The sequence below is a fragment of the Rattus norvegicus genome, chromosome 8 (assembly GCF_021556685.1).
Source record: "Rattus norvegicus strain SHRSP/BbbUtx chromosome 8, alternate assembly SHRSP_T2T, whole genome shotgun sequence".
Classification (NCBI taxonomy): Eukaryota; Metazoa; Chordata; class Mammalia; order Rodentia; family Muridae; genus Rattus; species Rattus norvegicus.
Window position 1 is genome coordinate 107,590,001 of NC_141541.1, and position 23,488 is coordinate 107,613,488.

General features: G+C 43.4%; 2 protein-coding genes across 36 annotated transcripts in view; one reads left to right on the plus strand and one right to left on the minus strand.

Annotated features, from left to right (window-relative positions):
* The window catches only part of Faiml (Fas apoptotic inhibitory molecule like), an 18,119-nt gene extending 4,949 nt beyond the window's left edge, over positions 1–13,170 (minus strand). The window contains 6 exon segments of one of the 6 annotated variants that reach the window (NM_001430397.1): positions 6,894–7,122; positions 8,566–8,685; positions 9,620–9,665; positions 10,022–10,197; positions 10,953–11,029; positions 12,969–13,170. In NM_001430397.1, the coding sequence (NP_001417326.1) occupies positions 6,894–7,122; positions 8,566–8,676 (340 nt within the window). In that variant the 5' untranslated portion in view covers positions 8,677–8,685; positions 9,620–9,665; positions 10,022–10,197; positions 10,953–11,029; positions 12,969–13,170. 6 annotated transcript variants of the gene reach the window in all.
* The window catches only part of Cep70 (centrosomal protein 70), a 52,891-nt gene continuing 42,562 nt past the window's right edge, over positions 13,160–23,488 (plus strand). For 12 of the 30 annotated variants that reach the window (XR_015626868.1, XM_087563139.1, XM_087563138.1 and 9 more), the window contains exons 1-2: positions 19,227–19,265; positions 22,164–22,263. Coding sequence is in view for 14 of the 30 variants with exons in the window: in XM_087563126.1 (XP_087419252.1) it covers positions 22,255–22,263 (9 nt within the window). In the remaining 16 variants the exon portion in view is untranslated. 30 annotated transcript variants of the gene reach the window in all.

Here is a 23,488-nt window from a genome sequence, read left to right on the forward strand (position 1 = left end):
CAATTTTCTGAGGAATCTCCAGACTGATTTCCAGAATGGTTGTACCAGTCTGCAATCCCACCAACAATGAAGGAGTGTTCCTCTTTCTCCACATCCTCCCCAGCATCTGCTGTCACCTGAGTTTTTGATCTTAGCCATTCTCACTGGTGTGAGGTGAAATCTCAGGGTTGTTTTGATTTGCATTTCCCTTATGACTAAAGATGTTGAACATTTCTTTAGGGTTTCTCAGCCATTCGGCATTCCTCAGCTGTGAATTCTTTGTTTAGCTCTGAACCCCATTTTTTAATAGGGTTATTTGTCTCCCTGCAGTCTAACTTCTTGAGTTCTTTGTATATTTTGAATATTAACCCTCTGTCAGATGTAGGATTGGTAAAGATCTTTTCCCAAATCTGTTGGTTGTCGTTTTGTCCTAACCACAGTGTCCTTTGCCTTACAGAAGCTTTGCAGTTTTATGAGATCCCATTTGTCGATTCTTGATCTTAGAGCATAAGTCGTTGGTGTTTTGTTCAGGAAATTTTCTCCAGTGCCCATGTGTTCGAGATGCTTCCCCACTTTTTCTTCTATTAGTTTGAGTGTATCTGGTTTGATGTGGAGGTCCTTGATCCACTTGGACTTAAGTTTTGTACAGGGTGATAGCATGGATCGATCTGCATTCTTCTACATGCTGACCTCCAGTTGAACCAGCACCATTTGCTGAAAATGCTATTTTTTTTCCATTGGATGGTTTTGGCTCCTTTGTCAAAAATCAAGTGACCATAGGTGTGTGGGGTCATTTCTGGGTCTTCAATTCTATTCCACTGGTCTATCCATCTGTCTCTGTACCAATACCATGCAGTTTTTATCACTATTGCTCTGTAATACTGCTTGAGTTCAGGGATAGTGATTCCCCCGAAAGTCCTTTTATTGTTGAGGATAGTTTTAGCTATCCTGGGGTTTTTGTTATTCCAGATGAATTTGCAAATTGTTCTAACTCTCTGAAAATTGGATTGGTATTTTGATGGGGATTGCATTGAATCTGTAGATCGCTTTTGGTAAAATGGCCATTTTCACTATATTAATCCTGCCAATCCATGAGCATGGGAGATCTTTCCATTTTCTGAGATCTTCAATTTCTTTCTTCAGAGGCTTGAAGTTCTTATCATACAGATCTTTCACTTGCTTGGTTAAAGTCACACCAAGGTATTTTATTTTATTTGGGACTATTATGAAGGGTGTTTCCCTAATTTCTTTCTCAGCTTGTTTCTCTTTTGTGTAGAGGAAGGCTACTGATTTATTTGAGTTAATTTTATACCCAGCCACTTTGCTGAAGGTGTTTATCAGGTTTAGTAGTTCTCTGGTGGAACTTTTGGGATCACTTATATATACTATCATATCATCTGCAAATAGTGATATTTTGACTTCTTCTTTTCCAATCTGTATCCCTTTGATCTCCTTTTGTTGTCTGATTGCTCTGAGTAGAACTTCAAAAACTATATTGAATAAGTAGGGAGAGAGTGGGCAGCCTTGTCTAGTCCCTGATTTTAGTGGGATTGCTTCAAGTTTCTCTCCATTTAGTTTAATATTAGCTACTGGTTTGCTGTATATGGCTTTTACTATGTTTAGGTATGAGCCTTGAATTCCAATTCTTTCCAGGACTTTTATCATGAAGAGGTGTTGAATTTTGTCAAATGCTTTCTCAGCATCTAATGAAATGGTCATGTGGTTTTTATCTTTCAGTTTATTTATATAGTGGATTACGTTGATGGTTTTCTATATATTAAACCATCCCTGCATGCCTGGGATGAAGCCTACTTGATCATGGTGGATGATTGTTTTGATGTGCTCTTGAATTCGGTTTGCCAGAATTTTTTTTTTATTTTTTATTTATTTTTTTATTTTTTTTATTTTTTATTAACTTGAGTATTTCTTATATACATTTCGAGTGTTATTCCCTTTCCCGGTTTCCGGGCAAACATCCCCCTCCCCCCTCCCCTTCCTTATGGGTGTTCCCCTCCCAACCCTCCCCCCATTGCCGCCCTCCCCCCATAGACTAGTTCACTGGGGGTTCAGTCTTAGCAGGACCCAGGGCTTCCCCTTCCACTGGTGCTCTTACTAGGATATTCATTGCTACCTATGGGGTCAGAGTCCAGGGTCAGTCCATGTATAGTCTTTAGGTAGTGGCTTAGTCCCTGGAAGCTCTGGTTGCTTGGCATTGTTGTACTTTCGGGGTCTCGAGCCCCTTCAAGCTCTTCCAGTTCTTTCTCTGATTCCTTCAACAGGGGACCTATTCTCAGTTCTTCAGAGCCTGCCCCACATGTGGCCCATACAGATACAGCCACCCAATTAGACAAGATGGATGAAGCAAAGAAGTGCAGACCGACAGGAGCCGGATGTAGATCGCTCCTGAGAGACACAGCCAGAATACAGCAAATACAGAGGCGAATGCCAGCAGCAAACCACTGAACTGAGAATAGGTTTGCCAGAATTTTATTGAGTATTTTTGCGTCGATATTTCTAAGGGAAATTGGTCTGAAGTTCTCTTTCTTTGTTGGGTCTTTGTGTGGTTTAGGTATAAGAGTAATTGGGGCTTCATAGAAGGAATTCGGTAGTGATCCATCTGTTTCAATTTTGTGGAATAGTTTGGATAGTATTGTTATGAGGTCTTCTATGAAGGTTTGATAGAATTCTGCACTGAACCCATCTGGACCTGGGCTCTTTTTGGTTGGGAGACCTTTAATGACTGTTTCTATTTCGTTAGGAGTTATGGGGTTGTTTAACTGGTTTATCTGTTCCTGATTTAACTTCGGTACCTGGTATCTGTCTAGGAAATTGTCCATTTCCTGCAGATTTTCAAGTTTTGTTGAATATAGGCTTTTGTAGTAGGATCTGATGATTTTTTGAATTTCCTCTGATTCTGTAGTTATGTCTCCCTTTTTATTTCTGATTTTGTTAATTTGGACACACTCTCTGGGTCCTCTCGTTAGTCTGGCTAAGGGTTTATCTATCTTGTTGATTTTCTCAAAGAACCAACTTTTGGTTCTGTTGATTCTTTGTATAGTCCTTTTTGTTTCTACTTGGTTGATTTCAGCTCTGAGTTTGATTATTTCCTGCCTTCTACTCCTCCTGGGTGTATTTGCTTCTTTTTGTTCTAGAGCTTTTAGGTATGCTGTCAAGCTGCTGATATATACTCTCTCCTGTTTCTTTCTGCAGGCACTCAGAGCTATGAGTTTTCCTCTTAGCACAGATTTCATTGTGTCCCATAAGTTTGGGTATGTTGTATCTGCATTTTCATTAAATTCTAAGAAGTCTTTAATTTCTTTATTTCTTCCTGACCAGGTTATCATTGAGTAGAGCATTGTTCAATTTCCATGTATATGTGGGTGTCCATCCCTTATTGTTGTTGAAGACCAGCTTTAGCCCATGGTGTTCTGATAGGACACATGAGATTATTTCTATCTTTCTGTATCTGTTGAGGCCTGTTTTATGACCAATTATGTGGTCAATTTTGGAGAAAGTACCATGAGGTGGTGAGAAAAAGGTGTATCCTTTTGTTTTAGGATAGAATGTTCTATAAATATCTGTTAAGTCCATTTGGTTCATGACTTCTCTTAGTCTGTCTACGTCTCTGTTTAATTTCTGTTTCCATGACCTGTCCATTGATGAGAGTGGGGTGTTGAAATCTCCTAGTATTATTGTGTGAGGTTCAATGTGTGCTTTGAGCTTTAGTAGGGTTTCTTTTATGTATGTAGGTGCCCTTGTAATTGGAGCATAGATATTTAGGATTGAGAGTTCATCTTGGTGGATTTTTCCTTTGATGAATATGAAGTGTCCTTCCTTATCTTTTTTGATGACTTTTGGTTGAAAATCAATTTTATTCGATATTAGAATGGCTACTCCAGCTTGCTTCTTCAGACCATTTGCTTGGAAAGTTGTTTTCCAGCCTTTCATTCTGAGGTAGGGTCTGTCTTTGTCTCTGAGGTGTGTTTCCTGTAGGCAGCAGAATTCAGGGTCCTCATTGCATATCCAGTTTGTTAATCTATGTCTTTTTATTGGGGAATTGAGTCCATTGATGTTGAGAGATATTAAGGAATAGTGATTGTTGCTTCCTGTTATATTCGTATTTGGATATGAGATTATGTTTGTGTGCTTTTCTTCTCTTTGTTTTATTGCCAAGACAATTTGTTTCTTGCTTTTTCTAGGGTGTAGCTTGCCTCCTTATGTTGGGCTTTACCATTTATTATCCTTTGTAGGGCTGGATTTGTAGAAAGATATTGTGTAAATTTGGTTTTGTCATGGAATATCTTGGTTTCTCAAGCTATGTTAATTGAGAGTTTTGCAGGATACAGTGACCTGGGATGGCACTTGTGTTCTCTTAGGGTCTGTATGACATCTGTCCAGGATCTTCTGGCTTTCATAGTCTCTGGCGAGAAGTCTGGTGTGATTCTGATAGGTCTGCCTTTATATGTTACTTGACCTTTTTCCCTTACTGCTTTTAATATTTTTTCTTTGTTTTGTGCATTTGGTGTTTTGACTATTATGTGACAGGAGTAGTTTCTTTTCTGGTCCAATCTATTTGGAGGTCTGTAGGCTTCTTGTATGTTTATGGGCATCTCTTTCTTTAGGTTAGGGAAGTTTTCTTCTATGATTTTGTTGAAGATATTTACTGGTCCTTTGAGCTGGGAGTCTTCACTCTCTTCTATACCTATTATCCTTAGGTTTGATCTTCTCATTGAGTCCTTGATTTCCTGTATGTTTTGGACCAGTAGCTTTTTCCATTTTACATTATCTTTGACAGTTGCGTCAATGATTTCTATAGAATCTTCTGCTCCTGAGATTCTCTCTTCTATGTCTTGTATTCTGTTGGTAATGCTTGTGTCTATGGCTCCTTGTCTCTTCCTTTGGTTTTCTATATCCAGGGTTGTCTCCTTTTGTGCTTTCTTTATTGCTTCTATTTCCATTTTTAATTACTTCACCTGTTTGATTGTGTTTTCCTGGAATACTTTCAGGGATTTTTGTATTCCTCTCTATAGGCTTCTCCTTGTTTATTTATGTTTTCCTGTGTTTCTCTAAGGGAGTTCTTTGTGTCTTTCTTGAAGTCTTCCATCATCATGATCAAATGTAATTTTAAATCTAGATCTTTCTTTTCTGGTGTATTTGGATATTCAATGTTTGCTTTGGAGAATTGGGCTGATGATGCCATGTAGTCTTGGTTTCTGTTGCTTGGGTTCCTGTGCTTGCCTCTTGCCATCAGATTATCTCTAGTGTTACTTTGTTCTGCTATTTCTGACAGTGGCTAGACCATCCTATAGGCCTGTGTATCAAGAGTGTGGTAGACCTGTTTTCATGTTCTCTTTCAGCCAGTTATGGGAACAGAGTGTTCTGCTTTCAGGCGTGTAGTCTTTCCTGTCTACTGGTCTTCAGCTGTTTCTGTGGGCATGTGTCCTGAGTCCACCATGCAGGTCGCTTGGAGCAGAAAAGTTGGTCTTACCTATGGTCCTAGGTCTGAAGTTGCTCCTAGGGCACTGTGTTTGAGTTCTCTGTGAGGGTGGCAATCAGAAGGGCCTGCCCCTCCTTTTCCTGGGCTCCTGTGCACAGGGGTCCCAAATGGCGTTAGGTGTTTTCCTCTGGAGTCAGAAATGTGGGCAGAGTGTAGTCTCTTCTGGCTTCCCAGGTGTGTCTGCCCCTCTGAAGGTTTAGCTCTCCCTCCCACAGGATTTGGGTGTAGGGAGCTGTTGACTGGGTCCCTTCAGATTCGGGTGGTGTCTGGACTACAGGGGACCTGCAGCTAGAGTGCCCCTATATTCCTGTTCCCAGAGGCCCTATACTAATAGTTTTCTATCTATTTGTAAATCCACTGCATTTTTGGGCACCCAAGTATATATGTACAAATATACTTGCATGTGCATATATATATATATATATATGTATATATATATATATATATGTGTGTGCTTATGTGTATGTGCTGGGGGGTTTGTTTTTGGTATTGCTTTCCCTTTCATATTGGTCCTGGGGACATATTCAGGGCTTTGCACTTTGCACTTGCCTGGCAGGTGCTGTCCCACTGGCCCACATCTTCAGTTCTATGCTTTGCTTTGAAATTCCCCTTTGAACTGGTCCTTACTATCTTTCCTTGTTAAACAGTGAGTAAAATAAAGACTTTTCATGTTTATTGTTGTCCTGACAAACAAAACTAAACCAAAGTCTTGAGGGTTGAGTGACGATGGCTCCCAGGGATGCCCGGGAAACAGATGGCGCTTGAGTTCTCTGTCTTATTCAAATCTCCACTTACCTCTTTGGAGGGAATAATCAAATAGTCACTCTAAAACTCTCATCAAGCCAGATGGGGTTACAGAGGGGCAAGTGGAGCACAGTCTCCCATCCCTAACCAAGAAGTGATCTCCTACTGACAGCTGCTTGCAAAGAAAAATATCAGTTTTCTCCAAATGAGTCTCGCAGGGAATAGAAACCACACCTAAGGGTGGACCTCATAGCCAGCAGATGACCAACAGAAAACACACTTGGTGACGTTTTTGTAGATTTATTCTTATTTTTCTTTGGTCTCATATGACTTTTTCTAGGCCTTTAAAAAAATCTTACTTGCTTGCACGTTATAGTTTCCAATTTTGTGTTTTTATTGATTGTGTTTGTGTGTATCTCTGTGTGTGTGTGTGTGTGTGTGTGTGTTTTCTTGTGATTGTTCCAATTTTAAAATTCTGTTTTGTTTGCCTTTTTAATTTATCTGTTTTCTAAAGAGATAGAGAAAGCATGGAGTTGGATGGGTGGGGCTGTGGGGAGGGTCTGGGAGATGATGGGGGAGGGGTGGACGCAATCCAAATATATTGCAGAATATAGCATATGCATTTTCAATTGAAAAAAGTCTAAACCATTCCACAGAAACAACCCCGACTTACCCAAAACAATTCTAAAGTCCTTGCCATCCAAGTGCAATACCCAGGTGTTGGTGGTTTTAGATCTGTTCTCCACGAATTTCTTGAAGCTTTTCCCCTCAATTTCCAGAGTATATTTAAAAACATAACCTTTGCCAGAAAGTATATGGATGGTGGCTTTGGTTTTTGCAGGTCCAACACAGAAGGTTTCTTTGCCCAGCAACTGGAACATCCACTCTTTTCTTACCTCTTCCTTGATGATGACATAGAACAGATTAAAACATACAAAGGAAGGGAATTTTAAGACTTAACATTTTAAGACTTAACATTGGAGAGGTGATAAAACCATCAAGGTGATTGTGACGATTTGAATAAGAATGGCTCTCCTAGGCTCATGTGTTTGAATGTTTACTCACCAGGAAATGGAACTGTTTGAAAAGATTATAAGGACTAGGAGGTGTGGCCTTTTGGAGTGGGTGTGGCCTTGTTGGAGAAAGTGTGTCACTGGAGGTGAGCGTTAAGGTTTCAAAAGCCCACACCAGGCCCAGTCTTCCTCTGCCTGTGGGTCAGGATCTGACCCTCCACTACATCTCCAGCACTATTCCCACCATGCCTGAGGGCATGTCTCCCATCATGCCGATAATGGACTAAACTTCAGAAACTGTAATCCAGCCCTAGTTAAATGCTCTCTTTTATGAGAGTTGCCTTGGTCATGGTGTCTCTTCACAGCAACGGAACAATGAATAAGGCAGCGATCAAAAACCAATGTTATTTGTACTTTATAAATTCATAATCTAAAGGTTAAAAAAAATCATGTGCTGAGCCTGGTGGCACATGGCTTTTTTTTTTTTTTTTTTTTTTTTTTTTGGTTCTTTTTTTCGGAGCTGGGGACCGAACCCAGGGCCTTGTGCTCGCTAGACAAGTGCTCTACCACTGAGCTAAATCCCCAACCCCCTGAGCTAAATCCCCAACTCTGGCACATGGCTTTAATCCAGCACTTGGGAGAAAGATGGCAGTAGATTTCTGTGAGCTTAAGGCCAGCCTGTCTATGTAACTCTAGACCATTCAGGGCTACACAGTGAGATCTTGTCTGAAACAAAAAAAGTCGTTTTCAGTTTAAATGCCAGGTTCTGTCTTCTTATATTCTGTAACTGTCATTAGATTGCTTTGTACAGGAAAATAAATAGGTGAAATAGCATAACCATTGACAGAGAAAAAAATCCTGACTTGTCATATGAAGGAACTATACTGATAAAAAACAAAACAAGAGTGAGGGCTGGAGAGACGGCTCATGCTTATGAGCACTTGCTGCTCTTCCAGAGGACCCAGGTTCAATTCCCAGCAACCATATGGCCGCTCCCAACTGGCTATCACCGCAGACTCAGGGGATCAGATGCCTTATTCTGTCTTCAGAGGGTACCAGGCACATGTGCACCTGCATGCCCACAGGCCAAACACCTTTACGCATAAAAAGTAAATGATAAAAGCTTAGGGCTAGGCCCATCTGTGCTACAAGTTACAGAATAGCTACATAGAGAGTGGCTATGAGAGAGAGAGACAGAGAGAGACAGAGAGAGACAGAGAGAGACAGAGAGAGACAGAGAGAGACAGAGACAGAGGTGGGGAGAGGAGCGTATGAGGGTGAGCAAGTGCTTCTCTGTAACACACCTTACAAAGTCACGTTATGTCTTCCTACCTTCCCATCCACATATACAACTCGTTTTCCTGATGTGGTCCCATGTTCAAATTCAATCTTGTGAACTCCATCACTTAAAATAACATCCCAAATGGCTACGACATCTTTCATTTTCCCAGGCTACACAGTGGGCAAAGGGAATAGAAACAAAGCCATTAAAATGGGCCAAAACAGTAATAGAATATAGCTAATTAATCCTTCCAAGATGAAAATATCAGTTTTTTTTTTTTTTTAAAGACAGGGTGTTATGTATTCCAGGCTGGCTTCAACTTACTCTGCAGGCCTGAGTTGCAAGCCTAAGTTTGATCCCTGGAACCTGTGTAAGTGTGTGAGGAGAGAAATGGATCTGCAGAATTGTCCTCTGGGCTCCAAATGTGCTTCATACTGCACACCCTCAACCTACATGTTCACACTAGTGTTCTTTATTTGTTCGCAGACATGTCCCTTCCTGACAAATGTCTGCTTTAACACCTCAAGTCATTGTCTATTTGAACTGATTTCCAACAGATGCTGCCCTAGGCCAGTATGGTGGCACATCCCTGTAATTCCAGTGTTTGGGAGGTAGAGGCAGGAGAGTATCAGAAGTTCAGCGTTATCTTCTGCTACATTGCCAGACCTTGTCCAAATCAAACCAAACCAAACCAAACCAAACCACTGCACAACACAAAGACTTGTCCTAGCCAGTGGATTGACTGGAAAGCAGCGGTATGCTTTGCGATGGCTGATGTAGTGGCTGGTGGCCCTGCCCTCAGTGACAAGGAAGACCTAAAATTACTGGGCAGAGTGACATCCCTAAGCCTGTTGCTGGGCTCCTCGTGCTGCCTCCTTACCATGTGTGAGAGGGATGAGGGCTCCAAGCACAGCCCCTGTTCCTTGGCACCCATTGGATGGCATTGACAAACCCTGAGAGTGCTAGGCTGTCTCAGTGTCCCCTGTCCAATGCAGATCTTAGTGTTCTGTTTCCTCTGCATTCAGATACATGTTAGGAGATGCCCCTGAGCTTTAGACATGTGCCACTCTGAAACAAACAACTAAGGAGCCTGTGTGAACCTACCTGACCCACAGGTAGGTCACGAAGTTCGCTGGGACCACAGTGGCTTCTGGTATAGGAAGGAAAGAATTAATGTTGACTTGTGCTGCCACCAAGGACAAAAAAAAAAAAGACTTCAGCTGTAAACCTACCTCTTTTCACCTGGCAGATGTCCAGAAAAAAGGAACAGAAAGAAGTCTCTGATGTCAACTGTCCTTTTTTTTTTTTTTCTGTAACTTTCTAACACCCCTCGTTTTAAATGCATTTATTTCAAATATATTTTAAGACTCCCCCTTCCCCCTTTAAAACAATATAATAATTAAAACAACCAACCCATCAGGGACTTGAGCATGCCACAAGCACTCTGCTACTGAGGCTTATCTCCCACCCATTTTGGGGTGTTGGTTTGAGATAGGGCTCACTCACCTCCTGAGTTGTTTAGGCAAGGCTCTCCCTACTGTGCAGGCTGGCCTCAGTGCTCTCCGTGCTGGGGTTACAGATGTCAGCCGCCATTCCTGAGCTCGTTTTTCCTTCTGTTTCCTCAGCCTTCTATGTGTTCACCTTATTATTTCTCTAGCTTACTTTTTGTCTCACTTCATAGCCTTTAAAATTTTATTCATTTGTGTGTGTAAGTAAATGTGTGAGTTCATGTGCATATGTGTGTGGGGGTGTGCGTGCTGTCAAGTGCCTTTTGTCACTATCTGTTCTTTTGAGGCAGGATCTCTCCTTGAACTTGGATCTTGTGTTTTCTTTTCGTTCTTTCTTTTTTCTTTTTTCTTTCTTATTCATTTTACATCCTGATCACTGTCCCTCCTCCCACAGTTCCTCGACCCATCACCCCTCCCCTTTTCCTCTGAGAGAGTGGAGTCTGCCCCAGAATCCCCCCCACGCCCCCAGCATCAAGTCTCTACAGGGCTGGGCATTTCTCCCACTCAGGCCAGATAAAACAGCTAAATTAGGGGAATGGATTCTACAAACAAAACAACTTTAGGGACACCCCTGCTCTAGTTGTTCAGGACCCACATGAAGACCAAGCTGCACATCTGCTACATATGTGCAGGGAGGCCTAGGTCCAGCCCCTGCATATTCTTTGGTTGGTAGTTCAGTCTCTGAGAACTTCCAAGGGTCCAGGGTAGTTGACTTTGTTGGTCTTCCTATGGAGTTCCTATCTCCTTTGAGGCCCTCAATCCTTCCCCCAACTCTTCCATAAGGGTCCCTAAGGTCCAGCCAATGTTTGACTGTGGGCCTCTGCATCTGTTGGAGTCTGGAGTTGGGAACTAGCAAACCCAGTCACCCTCCTTGTCTCTGCTGCCCTCAGAGCTGGTTATAGACATGTGCTCGATGCCTGGTTTGTTACCTGGGTTTTAGGATCTGAACTCTGGTCCTCGTAGTTCTGCAGCAAGTGTTCTGAACACATCAGGCATCCCTCCACCCCTAGTGTTATAAAGGTGACAGACAGACACAAATAGAGCAACACGGGGTGACTTTACACACAACTCCCATCAGTATGGAGATCATTCAGACTCAAAAGCACAAAGCCTTCAGAGTTAAACTGTATTGCGGATAAGATAGATTTTATAGCCATCCATGGATGATTTCATTTAACATTTGTGGAATATGTTTTCTTCTCAGGAGCCATAGGATTTCTTTAAAATCCAACGAATCTTAAAAAACACAAAATAGAACTTCTTTTTATCATATCAGCTTTCGATGGAACAAGACTAGAAACAAGGAGCAAGGCAAAAGCAGAAACTGTAGGGACACATTGGGACTGAGCGGTAGGCATGGCTATTTTTGAGATAACATCTTACTCTACAGCCCGGGCTGCCCTGGAAGGTCTCATGTGGCCTTCCCCCAGCTCAGTCTGCACATGCTGGGATCACAGTCCCGAGCTACCACATGCTGGGATCACAGTCCCGAGCTACCACACCTGGATGAACATCCAGTCTTGAATGTGTAGTGAGTCCTTGATGAACTCAAGACGGAAGACAAACACCATGTGTCCCCGAAATGCGGCCCATCGGAAGGCAGTTAAGAGCATTTGCTGTTCATGTAAACGACCCAGATTTGGTTCCCAGCGCCCACTTGGTGGCTCACAGTCATCCAATGGCCTCTTCTGACTTCTGTGGGCACCAGGCACGCACAGAAGAGCACAGAGATATGTGCAGGCAAAAGATGCACAGACATAAAATAAAACAGAGAAATCCAAATGAGAATTTTAAAAGGAGTTGACAAGCGGGGTTTTGTGGTACAGCAGAGGAAAGAGACTGGAGAGACATGCTTATTAGACTTCACCCAACTGAGGACTACTGTCCAGGCTATCTCAGGTTTTCAATAAGAAATTCCCAAGGATCGGATAACACAATCAATAGCTGGGGAAAGGAGTGGGCAGCCATCAAAAGACCAGATCTAAAACAGTTTAACAGGGCCAGACACAGTGGAGACACCTTTACATCTCTCTCTAGCCAATCAGGTTACAGAGTAAGACTAGCTGAGAGAGAGGGAGAGAGGTAGAGAGAGAGAGAGAGAGAGAGGGAACGAGTGGTGAAAGGAGGGAGAGGAGGAGGAAAGGAGGGGGTATGGGGAGAACAGGGAGAAAGGAAAGTAACTGTTGTTGGTAGTGTAAGGCGATGCGGCCACCATGAACATCAGTATAGGGGTGCCTAAAAATACCCTAGAAATACCCTAAAAAATATCCACCATATGAATATGGATAATTGTATAACTGAAGGAATCTAACTCCTAGAACACCCATGTTTTGTTTGTGCAATAGTCAAGATATGGAATATGCCCACGTGCCCATTAACACATAAATAGGTAAAGAAAATGAAGGCTATATAAACACAATGGAGTATTATTTACCCACAAAGAAGAATGAAACATGCTGTTTGTTGGACAATAGACAGAACTGAAAACCAACATGTGGAGGCCAAGAAAGCACACCCAGAAACAGCGATGTTATAAGCTGTCTTTCATGTTGAATCTAAAAAAAAAAAAAAAAAAAAAAGACAACCCACCACCACCACCACCACCACCACCACCACCAACAACAACAACAACAACAACAACACCCAAAGTAAAACAGAGCCTTCACCACCACCATCACAACAACAACAAACAAGGCACGAAAGCAGGGACTGTTTGGGAAAAGGAAGCGGACCAACAGAAACTAATGGGTGGGGCACGTTGACAGGGGTGTGGTAGGGAGAGTCAAAGCATTAATGTCCACTGCCAGAGTCTCTTGGGTAGCATAACATGAAACCACAGGGAGGCAAGTTGCCTGGTTAGATACTACTGAGGTCTGGACGTGGCCACTATAGAGATGGGTGGCTTCAGGCTGTCCCCTGCTCCCCAACCTGGGCTCTGGTCTCACCTGTGCAATTATGGCCTAAGGACCGACCATCTTGCAAAGTAGCATGCTGGGTCTGATTCTTTAGACTGCAAAGTTTTGCTCCTGCACCAAGCTTGGGGACTGGGAGCTCTGGGAGCATGCGCGCAGAACAGTACGGTCTACGATCTGCTGCCCTGCTTTCCCGGCCTTACCTGTGTAGCTGTCTAACCTGATGCCTTTGTTCTCCGAACAAACCTTCCTCAGCCTGTACCCAGACATCATCAAGTCCTGCCCTGTGAGCAACGCCCAACAACAAACGTTGCTATGAGCCGTCAGTCCTCTCTGGGTGCCTGGCTCCGTTGCTGGAGTGAACTTGGGGAAACAAAACCCCACGACCCTGCTGCTCTGAAACCTGTGGAAGGTAAATCTGCTCCTGACATTGGTTCTCTAAAACCACTGTCCGGCATCCCTTTCCTTTTCTCTCCCTTGTGATACTGAGACTGAGCCGGTGTTCGAAGCTTCATAAATTTCCCAAATTGGCCTTAAGCTCACTCTGTAACCCAGACAGACCTCAGACTTGCAATTCTCCAGAGCTTTTCTTTCACTTCTTTTAAGACCCAAACTCCCTAAGGTGGACCCTGATACATACGGGAGGCAGACATAAAATTTGCTCTCCCCTCTCCATACACGGCTACCTCTAGACTCATTCCCTTGACAAAACTCATTTGGGTGATGGGCATATTTTGAGGCAGGCAGAGGAGCTTATTCCAAAACATCCACCGGGTTGGATGGATGCAAATGGATTCTGTCACATCTCTCCGATAAAGACAATGATCCCACTCATGTAGGCAGAGTCCCCATGACCTAGTTACCTCCTAAAGTCTCCACCTCTTAACACTTGTGTTAGAAATCAGGTTTCAACATACAACATTTCAAAGAACCCCAGTATTCAAATCACCATGGTCCTCGAATCTGCTGGGCCCCTAGAAGCCCTCAGTCGCTTCACCTATGTCTGTTCTGTTGTTGGGCCTACTCTCTGGGGACCACTCACTGCTCCTGTAAGGTGGCTATGTTGATTAGTTAAAAACAAACAAGCAAACAAACAAAAACAAAACAAAAACAAAACCCAGACACACAAAAATCGGTTCAAAATATACCAGAATATGCTAGTCTCCTGCACTGTGTTAATGACCAAAATGATTCAAACGACTTACAGGAGGGACTTTTGATTTGGGCTCAGAATTCCAGAGGTGCCAGTCTGCCCACGGCAGGGTCAGCACGGTGGATGGGCCACTTCACACCGTGATCCCAGAAAGCAGAGCAGGCATGATGGACTGAAGGCAGAGGAAAGAGGGTACAGGAAGAAGCCAGAGGAAGAACATGCTCCCAGTAACCCACTTCCCCTGACTCGGCTCCATTTATGACCTCTCACCCCGTCCTGATAAAACCCTGATATACTGTGAATCATCAAGGGAGTATTCCGTTTATTAGGTCAGAGTCCTCTCGATCTGCTCTGGAAACATCATCACACTGAGGATTGCTTCACTAAAGCACTAGACATTTCTCAATCCAGTCAAGCTGACAGTGAAGATTGCCCTCACAAAGAAGACGGGGAGTTAGGAATATTTATGGACTGGGAGCATGAAGAAAAGTGATCAAGAATTAGGAAGTAATTGGTTTAAGTGTTCAAGACCAAACTTTAACAATGACCCCCCAATGTCAGCTCTGAAATTGGTGGTTTTAAAAACCAGCTAAAAGCGAGCCACTAGGAGTACATGAAGTAGGTTAAGTCTAGAGGGTTTAGTCTGGAATTAAGAGCAGGTGACACAGGTTAAGTGTGAAGAATTTGTTCAGGTTTTCCTTGGTTTCATAAGGGTGCAGGAAAAAGGTGCTATCTTAGGTGAGCAAAGCAATCCCTCTCTAGATTCTTCATCTTCTGACACCTTGATTTTGGACTTCTCAGCCAGAACAGAAAGCAACACATTTCTGTGGTTTGGAAATTATGTAGTCAAAAGACATTTTTGTGATAGGAGCCCAAGTGGGCCCCATCTTACAGCTTACTTCTGTAGCTTGATGATAATGTCAGGTTGTTCCAACTTTGGGATGAATATAATGGATAAAGTTTCTACTCGATAAGCAAGTGCAGTCTGGGAGAGAAGACAGTGTTGACAAGAGGAAACAACCTATTGATTAGGTTAATAGATCTTGGAAATGATATGACTGAATTCCTGAGCAAATTGTGCTCCAGAAATTCTGCTGAGAGAGCTTTGTACCTGACCTTGAAATGAAAGGTTCCCTGGAAAAGCGACTTTTATTCTCCTAATGTAATTGGCATCTCCGAGTCTTACTGCTGCCTCCTTCTGCTAACCTGGGCCTAGTTCTGGAAGCTTCTAGCCTCTGTACAATCCTATCTAGGCCTGGAATGTTTTCAGCCTCTGAGACTTACTGCTGAATAAGCTCACCCTGTCTAGCTCTTTCTGAACTCTGGCTGACTGGTCACCTCAGCTGTTCTGACTCAAACTCCTCTCCAAGCTGACTGATTCAATCTGGCTTCTCCCAGCTTCTGCTTGGCCTCATACTAACTTTGGCAATATATTCTAATCTTCTGCCTCCTTCTCCCTCTCTGTCTCATTCTGTCTTCAGATGTGTCTAACCTGCTCTCTCTCTCCACCCTGTCTCTGTACAACTGTCCCAGCAAAACTGCCTCCCCCTCTCACTGCACTGCCCTTCAGGTAGCTTCCCTTTCCTCTCTCTCCTCATGAGTTGGGCGTATCCTGTTCTGCCAAATCTTTCTCTGATTTGTCATTTTGTCTGCCACTTAATTAGACATCACTTTCAAACACCGATGCTTTCTTCAACAAACTAACTTTACCCTCATTGTTTGGGATTGAAGGCGTGAAGGGCATGTCTGTATTCCAGCCAGAACAGCCATGATGCTGAATTAAAATCCCTCTACAGTTCCCCAAGAGGAAGACTTCATAGTAGCTTTCTCTTCATTATTTGCTTTTATTCGTAGATTGGACACATAATAAATTATTAAAGAAGGGTTGTAGTGGAAGACTCCAGGGATGCCTCAAGATTGGCTGGTTTCCTCCTAATCCTTAGTTGTCCCCTTCTGAATTTCTTTTTTATCAAATACTTAATTCTGAGAAACAATTCAGAATGGGGAGGACTAGGAAACCCTAGTGGGGTCACAGCTCACAGCTTATCAAAGGATAATGTTTTCTCATAAAATTCAAGGAGTCTAGCTATTTTTATAAGACTAATAAGACATAATGTATGAAGTTCTTGCTATGTGACTCTAGTTCTCACAACAGCCCGGTGATTATATTTATTCTATTTTACACAGGGACCCAAAGCCCTTCAGAAGTTACTGGCTTTATCTTCTGGTTCAGGCACATAGGATTTGAAATGTTTATGTTAAGAGATCATATGATTTGAAAAGTAGTATGCTTGAAGAAAAATTTGGGTTTAATATTTAGGACTCGCACCCCAAGTTCCACTGAAATAAATCTACAGTGGAATTGGAGCAGCTGACCTGTGGTTCTCCAGCCATCTAGTCCCCCTCTCTATAGTTTCTGGTGTGCTGGACTGGAGAGAGAGTCTGGGCTGCATTTTGTAACTATTTCACAGAGGTGGGACACCTGTGGGAGGAAGAGTCATTTGTTACCTACCTGCCAGGACTGCCTGGCAGGAGATCATGTCTGAACAAAGCACCATGAAAGGTCTTGAACTTAAACACAAAACATTCTTGCTCTGGCTGATTGAGCTTCTGACTTTGTTCTAAGTTTCAGATTGCTTTCCTGGTTTCTCAGGAAGGACCTGAGTGATGTTTAGTTTCCTATGCTGCCTCTCACCAATTTGATCACAGACACTACCACTTTAAGAGAGCAGCTGGAAATTATGTCCATCACAAAACAAAACATGGCATATGTTTTTTAAACATTTTTTTTTAAAATGGGTTGGCTGATTTTCTAAACTTGGTATCTATCTATCTATCTATCTATCCATCCACCTATTTACTTTTTTTTTTTTTTTTTTTTTTTGGTTCTTTTTTTCGGAGCTGGGGACCGAACCCAGGGCCTTGCGCTTCCCAGGCAAGCGCTCTACCACTGAGCTAAATCCCCAACCCCCTATTTACTTTTTTGAGGTGGTGTTTCTCTGTATAGCCCTGGATGTCCTGGAACTTATTCTGTAGACCAAGCTGGACAGAACTCAGAGATCCACTATCACTGTCTCCCTAGTGCTGGGGTTAAAGGTGTGTGCCACCACTGCCCAGCCAAATTTAGTTTCTAAACAACAATGAAAGCTGAAATAAAAGGAAAATAACTGTATCAGACACCCAGAGATTTAAATATTTAATGTTACCCCCCTCCCCAGTATTGGCTATGAGGTGATGGAAGAAGCGTCAGCACTTTGGAAACCGTTTAAAATTATGGCTACTCCTTCTTTACTCTCTGGGATCCAGGCTTAAGTCGCCTCTTCATCTCCCAGGCAACTACTGACCAGGAGGTAAGGTGTATCTGGCAGATCCAACTGACTCAATAAAACAAAAACAAACAACAAAAACTGGAGAAGTTTCTATGGGAAAAGAGAGTATGTGGTCCTGGTAGGCAGCTGGAAAATAAGTATGAATTTACCATGTTTTTCACAGCACAGACTAATAGCAACTGGGCCCTTTGAAACGTATCGACCCCTTAGCCACTGAGGTTGGTTTGAGTTAATCAATCTCGAGGTCTACCTCCTTTCTGTGTTTAAGGCAGTTTGAACTAGTCTTGTTTTGTCTTTTGTTTTATATTACTAGCATCAATAGTAAGTCTAACCCGGGGACATTTGGCCTATAGAGGCGATTAGAGCAGGTTAGCTCAGAAGAATGGGAAAGTCACCCTATTGTTCTGGAAAAGGCAAGCAGTAAGATCGGGTTAGACTGAAAATGAAAATCTGCCAGCTCCTCAGCGTGACTATCCGGATATGGAAAGGCATGGGGCAGGAATGTGGGGGGTGGCGGCTAGAGGGAGTTGGGACATGTTTGCGGGGGAACACACACAGTTCAGACTCACTGTGGTTTCACTGCCTGAATGTGGGTTTGAGAGCAGTACCCCCTTAAGGGATGTGCGCCCTTGGACCTCCTAGAGAGAGTCACTTCAGTTGATGTATTAGGTTCACTAAGGCCCAGATGGGACTTGGATTTCCCAAGTCCTTCTGGAAAGGCCTGTTGTCAATAGTGCCACCGTGTGGTTATAAATTGCAAGAACAATGATGATAGATCCCTGAAACTCGAGGTCATCCTTCAGGTTTGTAAACGTGATTTTTTTCCCCCCTTAAATATTTTGGATTTCTTAACCCTTTTTTAGTTTTTGAAAAGAGTGAAGAGAGATCATATTTTTATTTTTTTTCCTTGAGACAAGGGCTCATGTAGCTCTCGGTGGCCTTGAATTTTGCTAGGAATCTAGGGATGACCTTGAACTCCTGGTCTGCCTCTACCTCCTAATTTCTGCAATTATAGACATGCGTCACCATGTCTGTCTCAAGCGGAGTTGAGGAATCAAACCCAAGGGTTTAGCGCATGCTATGCATTCTACCAACTGATCTACATCCCCAGTCCCTCTTCCCCACCAGGTTTAGAATAATTAATTATTTCTCTTTCTGGCTATACATTAGAATCACTTGGGGGAACCTTATAAACTCTGGACACGTGGGCCCCACTTCATAGAGTCTGATTTAATTAACCTGGAGGCCCATCAAATTTTCAAGGCTTCTCAGCCGATCCAAACTTGAAGAGTTGTATCTCACCAGGCCTTATGTAATCCTCCTTTATCTGTGTAGCCGCAAACCCTTTACTAACCAGGCTTATCAGTGTCTAACAGGAGTCCAAACTTCCTATCTAGACTGAGCTTCGTCACGCAGGCATCTCAGTACTTTATAGATATTTGAAAATGTTCAAGGAGACGGTGAAATGTCTGAATGCCAGCCTGTATAGCTCTTAGCCCGATCTGGAGAATCGAGAGCCGGCAGGCAGTTCCTGAAAAAAGGCTCGCAGTCATGGAGAGGGAGCTGTAGTGAGCGCAAGCATCCAGTGACGGCCAGGCAGCCCTGGTCTAACTTTCACTTGCGACCGCAAATGTGTGTATTTCTAGTTTCTCAGGGATCAAAGAAACTCAAGGTTGGTGACTGAGAATCAACCAGGCAGAGCGCGGCGCGCCAGGTGGTGTTGTCCCGCCCCACTGGGAGGCCATCGACCGCATCGGTTCGATTGGTCAGCCTGGTTGCGCTAACGGACGCGTAGGCGGGGCTTAAGCCGCGGGGCGGGCGCGATTCTAGCTACAAGCAGCGACTGAGGTGAGTGGCCCTTGGGGTCGCTGAGGACTTTGCGTGGGCCCCTTTCAGGTGCACGCCCTAAAGGTGGCTTCTCCGGAGTGCGGAGCGTCCCAATGAGCAGCCAGGGCCCCCAGGATGGAGTCGCCCCGGCTCATTCGCGCTAGCTAGGAATTGCGCGTGCAGGTGTGGGCGTGGACCACCCTGCGGGGAGAAGGCCGCGCTCAGCCTTCGCTCCCAGCCGAGTGACCTGATGAGGAGCGACCTGATGGAGGAGCAGGAACTGAGCCTAGAATCCTACAAGGAACCTGGGTTTGGGGCTAGCTGTAGATCCTAGGGGCTGATTAGCTTCCCCTCTCTTTGCGGCGCTGTCAGGTGATAGCGATTTGGAGCAAAGTTGGGAGGTCGCGGAGTAAAGGGTAGGCGAGTACCCTTCCTGCCAGACTCATTACAAATTCAGGGTGCAGACTCCGCTTTTATGTGGGTCCACGTTGATTAATGTGAAGAATACAGCAAAGCCTAATCAAGGTTCCCACTATTATCAACTAATCAGAAATTGAGTGTTCACGCCACAACGCAAGCGTAGAGGAAGGGACAACTTCGGGCATCTGTCCTCGCCTCTACCTTGAGACAAGGTCTTTTGTTTTCCTGCATACTGTTGGGGATAGAGGGGAGAGAGCTGCAGTGTCCTCTGATCTCCCTATGGGAGGGCGGAGATTACAGAACTCTCACTTCCTGTGGGTTCTGAGGATTGCATATCAAGGCATTTCTTGCCTTACCCACTGACCTGTCTTTCTAGCCTGCCACTTTATTTGTAATCATATCAGCCCTGCAGGCATCGCTTTCAACCTTCTGCGTTGCATGGATTTTTGTATATAATAAATAGTAAACAGCAAAGAGCAAATTGCAATATTATTGGAATAGAATTGTTCATTTTTAGGCAAGGTTTCATGTAACCTAGTCTGAGGATGACCCTGAACTCCTGATCCTTAACCTCCGAAATGCTAGGTTTGCTGCTAAACACCACCACACCCCACTGATATATATGGTTTTTTTGAGACAGAGTTTCTTTATGTAGCCTTGGCAGTCCTGGAACTAGCTCTGTAGATTTAGCTCACCTAGAACTCACGGAGACGCTCCTGCCTCTGTCTCCTGAGTGCTGAGACTAAACATGTACACCACCACCTCCTGGCTATAAATTTTAATGTGTTATATTTTAACAGATCCTCAAACCCACAGGGCAATTTAATGAACTGTTGAAAAACATGGATGGACTGTGCCAAAATATACACCCTCCCCAAGATGGCTGACACTTGAAATCACACTGGAGACTGAGAGGTGTAGATTGCTGAGTTCAAAACTACCCTAGGCTAGTTCTAGGTCAGCCAGAGTTGAATAGTAAGGTTCTGTTTTAAACATCTCCAGTTTTTCGTTCCTCCTTTTTCTCATTTTGTTTTTCTTTTATCTTCTTTTTTTCTATTTTCCTTTTCTCTTTTCCCCTCCTATCTCTTTCTCTTGAGACAAGATCTTACCATGTATCCCTGACTGTCTTGGAAGTCACTATGCAGACCATTTTGGCTTTGGACTCACAGAAATCCACCAGGATTTGCTTTCTGAGTGTTAGGATTAAGGGCATGCACCGCCATCCATCATTAACGTTTTTACCACGTTTAATTATGTTTGTATGTATGTGTACACATTCCTTGGGGGTGGGGTGGGCAAAGGGGTTGGATCTCCTGGGAGCTGGAATCACAGGTCATTGTGAGACACCAAACATGGGTAGGGGGAATTCAACTCTGGTCCTCATAGCACTGAGCCATTTTTCAGTTATTTTTGTTTTTTGCTTTTTTTTTTTTTTTTTTTTTTTTTTTTTGAGACAGGGTCTTTTTATAGGCCCTGCTGTCTGGAACTCACTGTGTAGACCAGGCTGGCCCTGAACTCATAAGATTCACCTGCCTTTGCCTCCTGAGTGCTAAGATTAAAGGTGTGTGCCACCATGCCTAGCTTCTTTCTTCTTTTCTTGAGATAGGGTTTTGCTATGTAGCCGGGCTGTCGGCGGAACTCATGATCCTCCTTCCTAAGACCCAAAGCTGGGAATTATGGGCATGGAATCTTTTTCTCCTTTTTTACACTTGGCTGTATTTGCTATGTATTAAACAACTTCTATCTTCTACCTTCTACTCTAGGGGTCCTATGCGTTAATCATTCTCTGTAAAGGTTCTGCCTTGGTCCTAGGACTTTCAAGGTTTTGAGCTTGTGTCCTATTACTAGCATGAGTGGGGAAGAGACCACTACAAATGATTAACACGTTTGCATTAGTAGGTAGAAATTTGTGTTAATTTGTAATAATTGGAAATGTACTCTTGAAAAAGCTTATTACAGATTTTTATCACAACTTTTTTTTTTCTTTTTTTCTTTTTTTTTTTTTTTTTTCCGGGGCTGGGGACCGAACCCAGGGCCTTGCGCTCGCTAGGCAAGCGCTCTACCGCTGAGCTAAATCCCCAACCCCTTTATCACAACTTTTTAAAGAACATTTTCAGAACTCAGAAAACCTCTTGGGAGTTGAGTGTGTGTGTGTGTGTGTGTGTGGGGGGGGGGGCCAGTTTGCTTGATCACAGGTGTAAATGGGTTCTGTGCTTCCTGCTTTTACTTGACTAAAATATACTTGCAAGCAAGGATAACTAGCTTTGAAGCCACACAGCAGAATGATAGACTTGAATATACAGCACATGTTTCGATAAAATAGGAGGAAGGATAAGGGGAAAGGAAGTGGGGGCGGGATTTGAGGAAAAGCCGTTCATGTTGCAGTTTTTCAGACTGTGGTTATTTGTACCGTAGATACCTGCCTTGTGAATAACTCGACCATTTTCAGTGACAGGCTGAACATTTCAAAGCTTTGGCCTCTATCTTTTTGAAACCTAGATCAAGATCCAGTTTTGGACATGAGACTCGTTGGGTGATCATTTTATTGGGATTAACTTGAACCATCTATGTAAACTACAGAGGAATCGCTATGACTGAGGTAGGTGTCCAATATAATAGATGACTACATGGTTTTTTTTCCAATTGAGAGATTGTTAAGAAAGTGTCTTGGTGGGCTGGAGAGATGGCTCAGTAGTTAAGAGCACTGACTGCTCTTCCAGAGTTCAATTCCCAGCAACCACATGGTGGCTCACAACCATATGCACTGGGATCCGATACCCTCTTCTGGTGTGTCTGAAGACAGCTACAATAATCTTTAAATAAAATTAATAAAAAAAAAAGTGTCTTGCTTATTGTGCTAAATGATAGTTACATGGTCTTTTCTTTTGACTACCTGATAATTCTGTCAAGTAATATTAATAGTTTAAACTTAGGAAGAAAACTGAATCTTAACAAAGTTAGGCAGCAACTCTGTCCTGTGAGGTATGCACTACCCTATGCTCTGTCTATTGGGTCTTCACAGTGCTTCTGGGAGGTAAGTACTATTCCCCCCCCCCTTTTTTTTCCATGAAATCCAAGCACAAAAGCATTAGTATTCCCTGATCTTATGCAGAATCCTTAGGCAGTCTGGTTATAGAGTCTGTACTAGCTTTCTTTTGGTTATTATTGCTTTAACTGTGTTTGCTGTTAAGCTTTGGCAAGCCTGTCCCCAGTTGCTTGGCTGTGATCTCTTTTGCTTTTACAGAAGTCCTGGATAGGCAGGTAGCCCTTCCCTTAGTGTTGAAGCCTGGACCCTAAGCCTCAGGAACTAGAGACTTAAGACTCCAACATTCGAACGCCAACACTGAGCTACGGTTAAGCTCTCGAGCTGTGGCTAACTGTGATCTTGAACTCTCCCAGTCCCTGGGATGGGCAGTCCTCCTAGCTTCAGCCCCTGCCTTCCATTCTTCATAGCCCTCCGCTTTGACACCTTGGCTTTTACCGTACACCCCTGTCTTTTGTGGTTTGTTCTTTCTGCTCTGGGTTGTTCTTAGGACCTCTTCAGCTGCTTCCTAGTGTGATAATTCCAGTGGCCTGAGAGGAATCCTTGCATTTTTCACCGACTCCTGTTGTTTTAGCTCTTGGTGGCTTTCAGAAATGTTTTGGCTGTCTCTGCCAGGGCTAGAGGTGTGGGGGTTTTGTCTCATCTTTGTGCAACCAGTTTAATGAGGTCTTCTGTGACGAAAGTCTGCAAGTAGGCAAGAGATCAGTTGGGAGAAGACTTTATTGAGCCTAATATTGCACCATGGGGCTTGGGAGTGATATTAGCTCATAGGAGAGAAGCC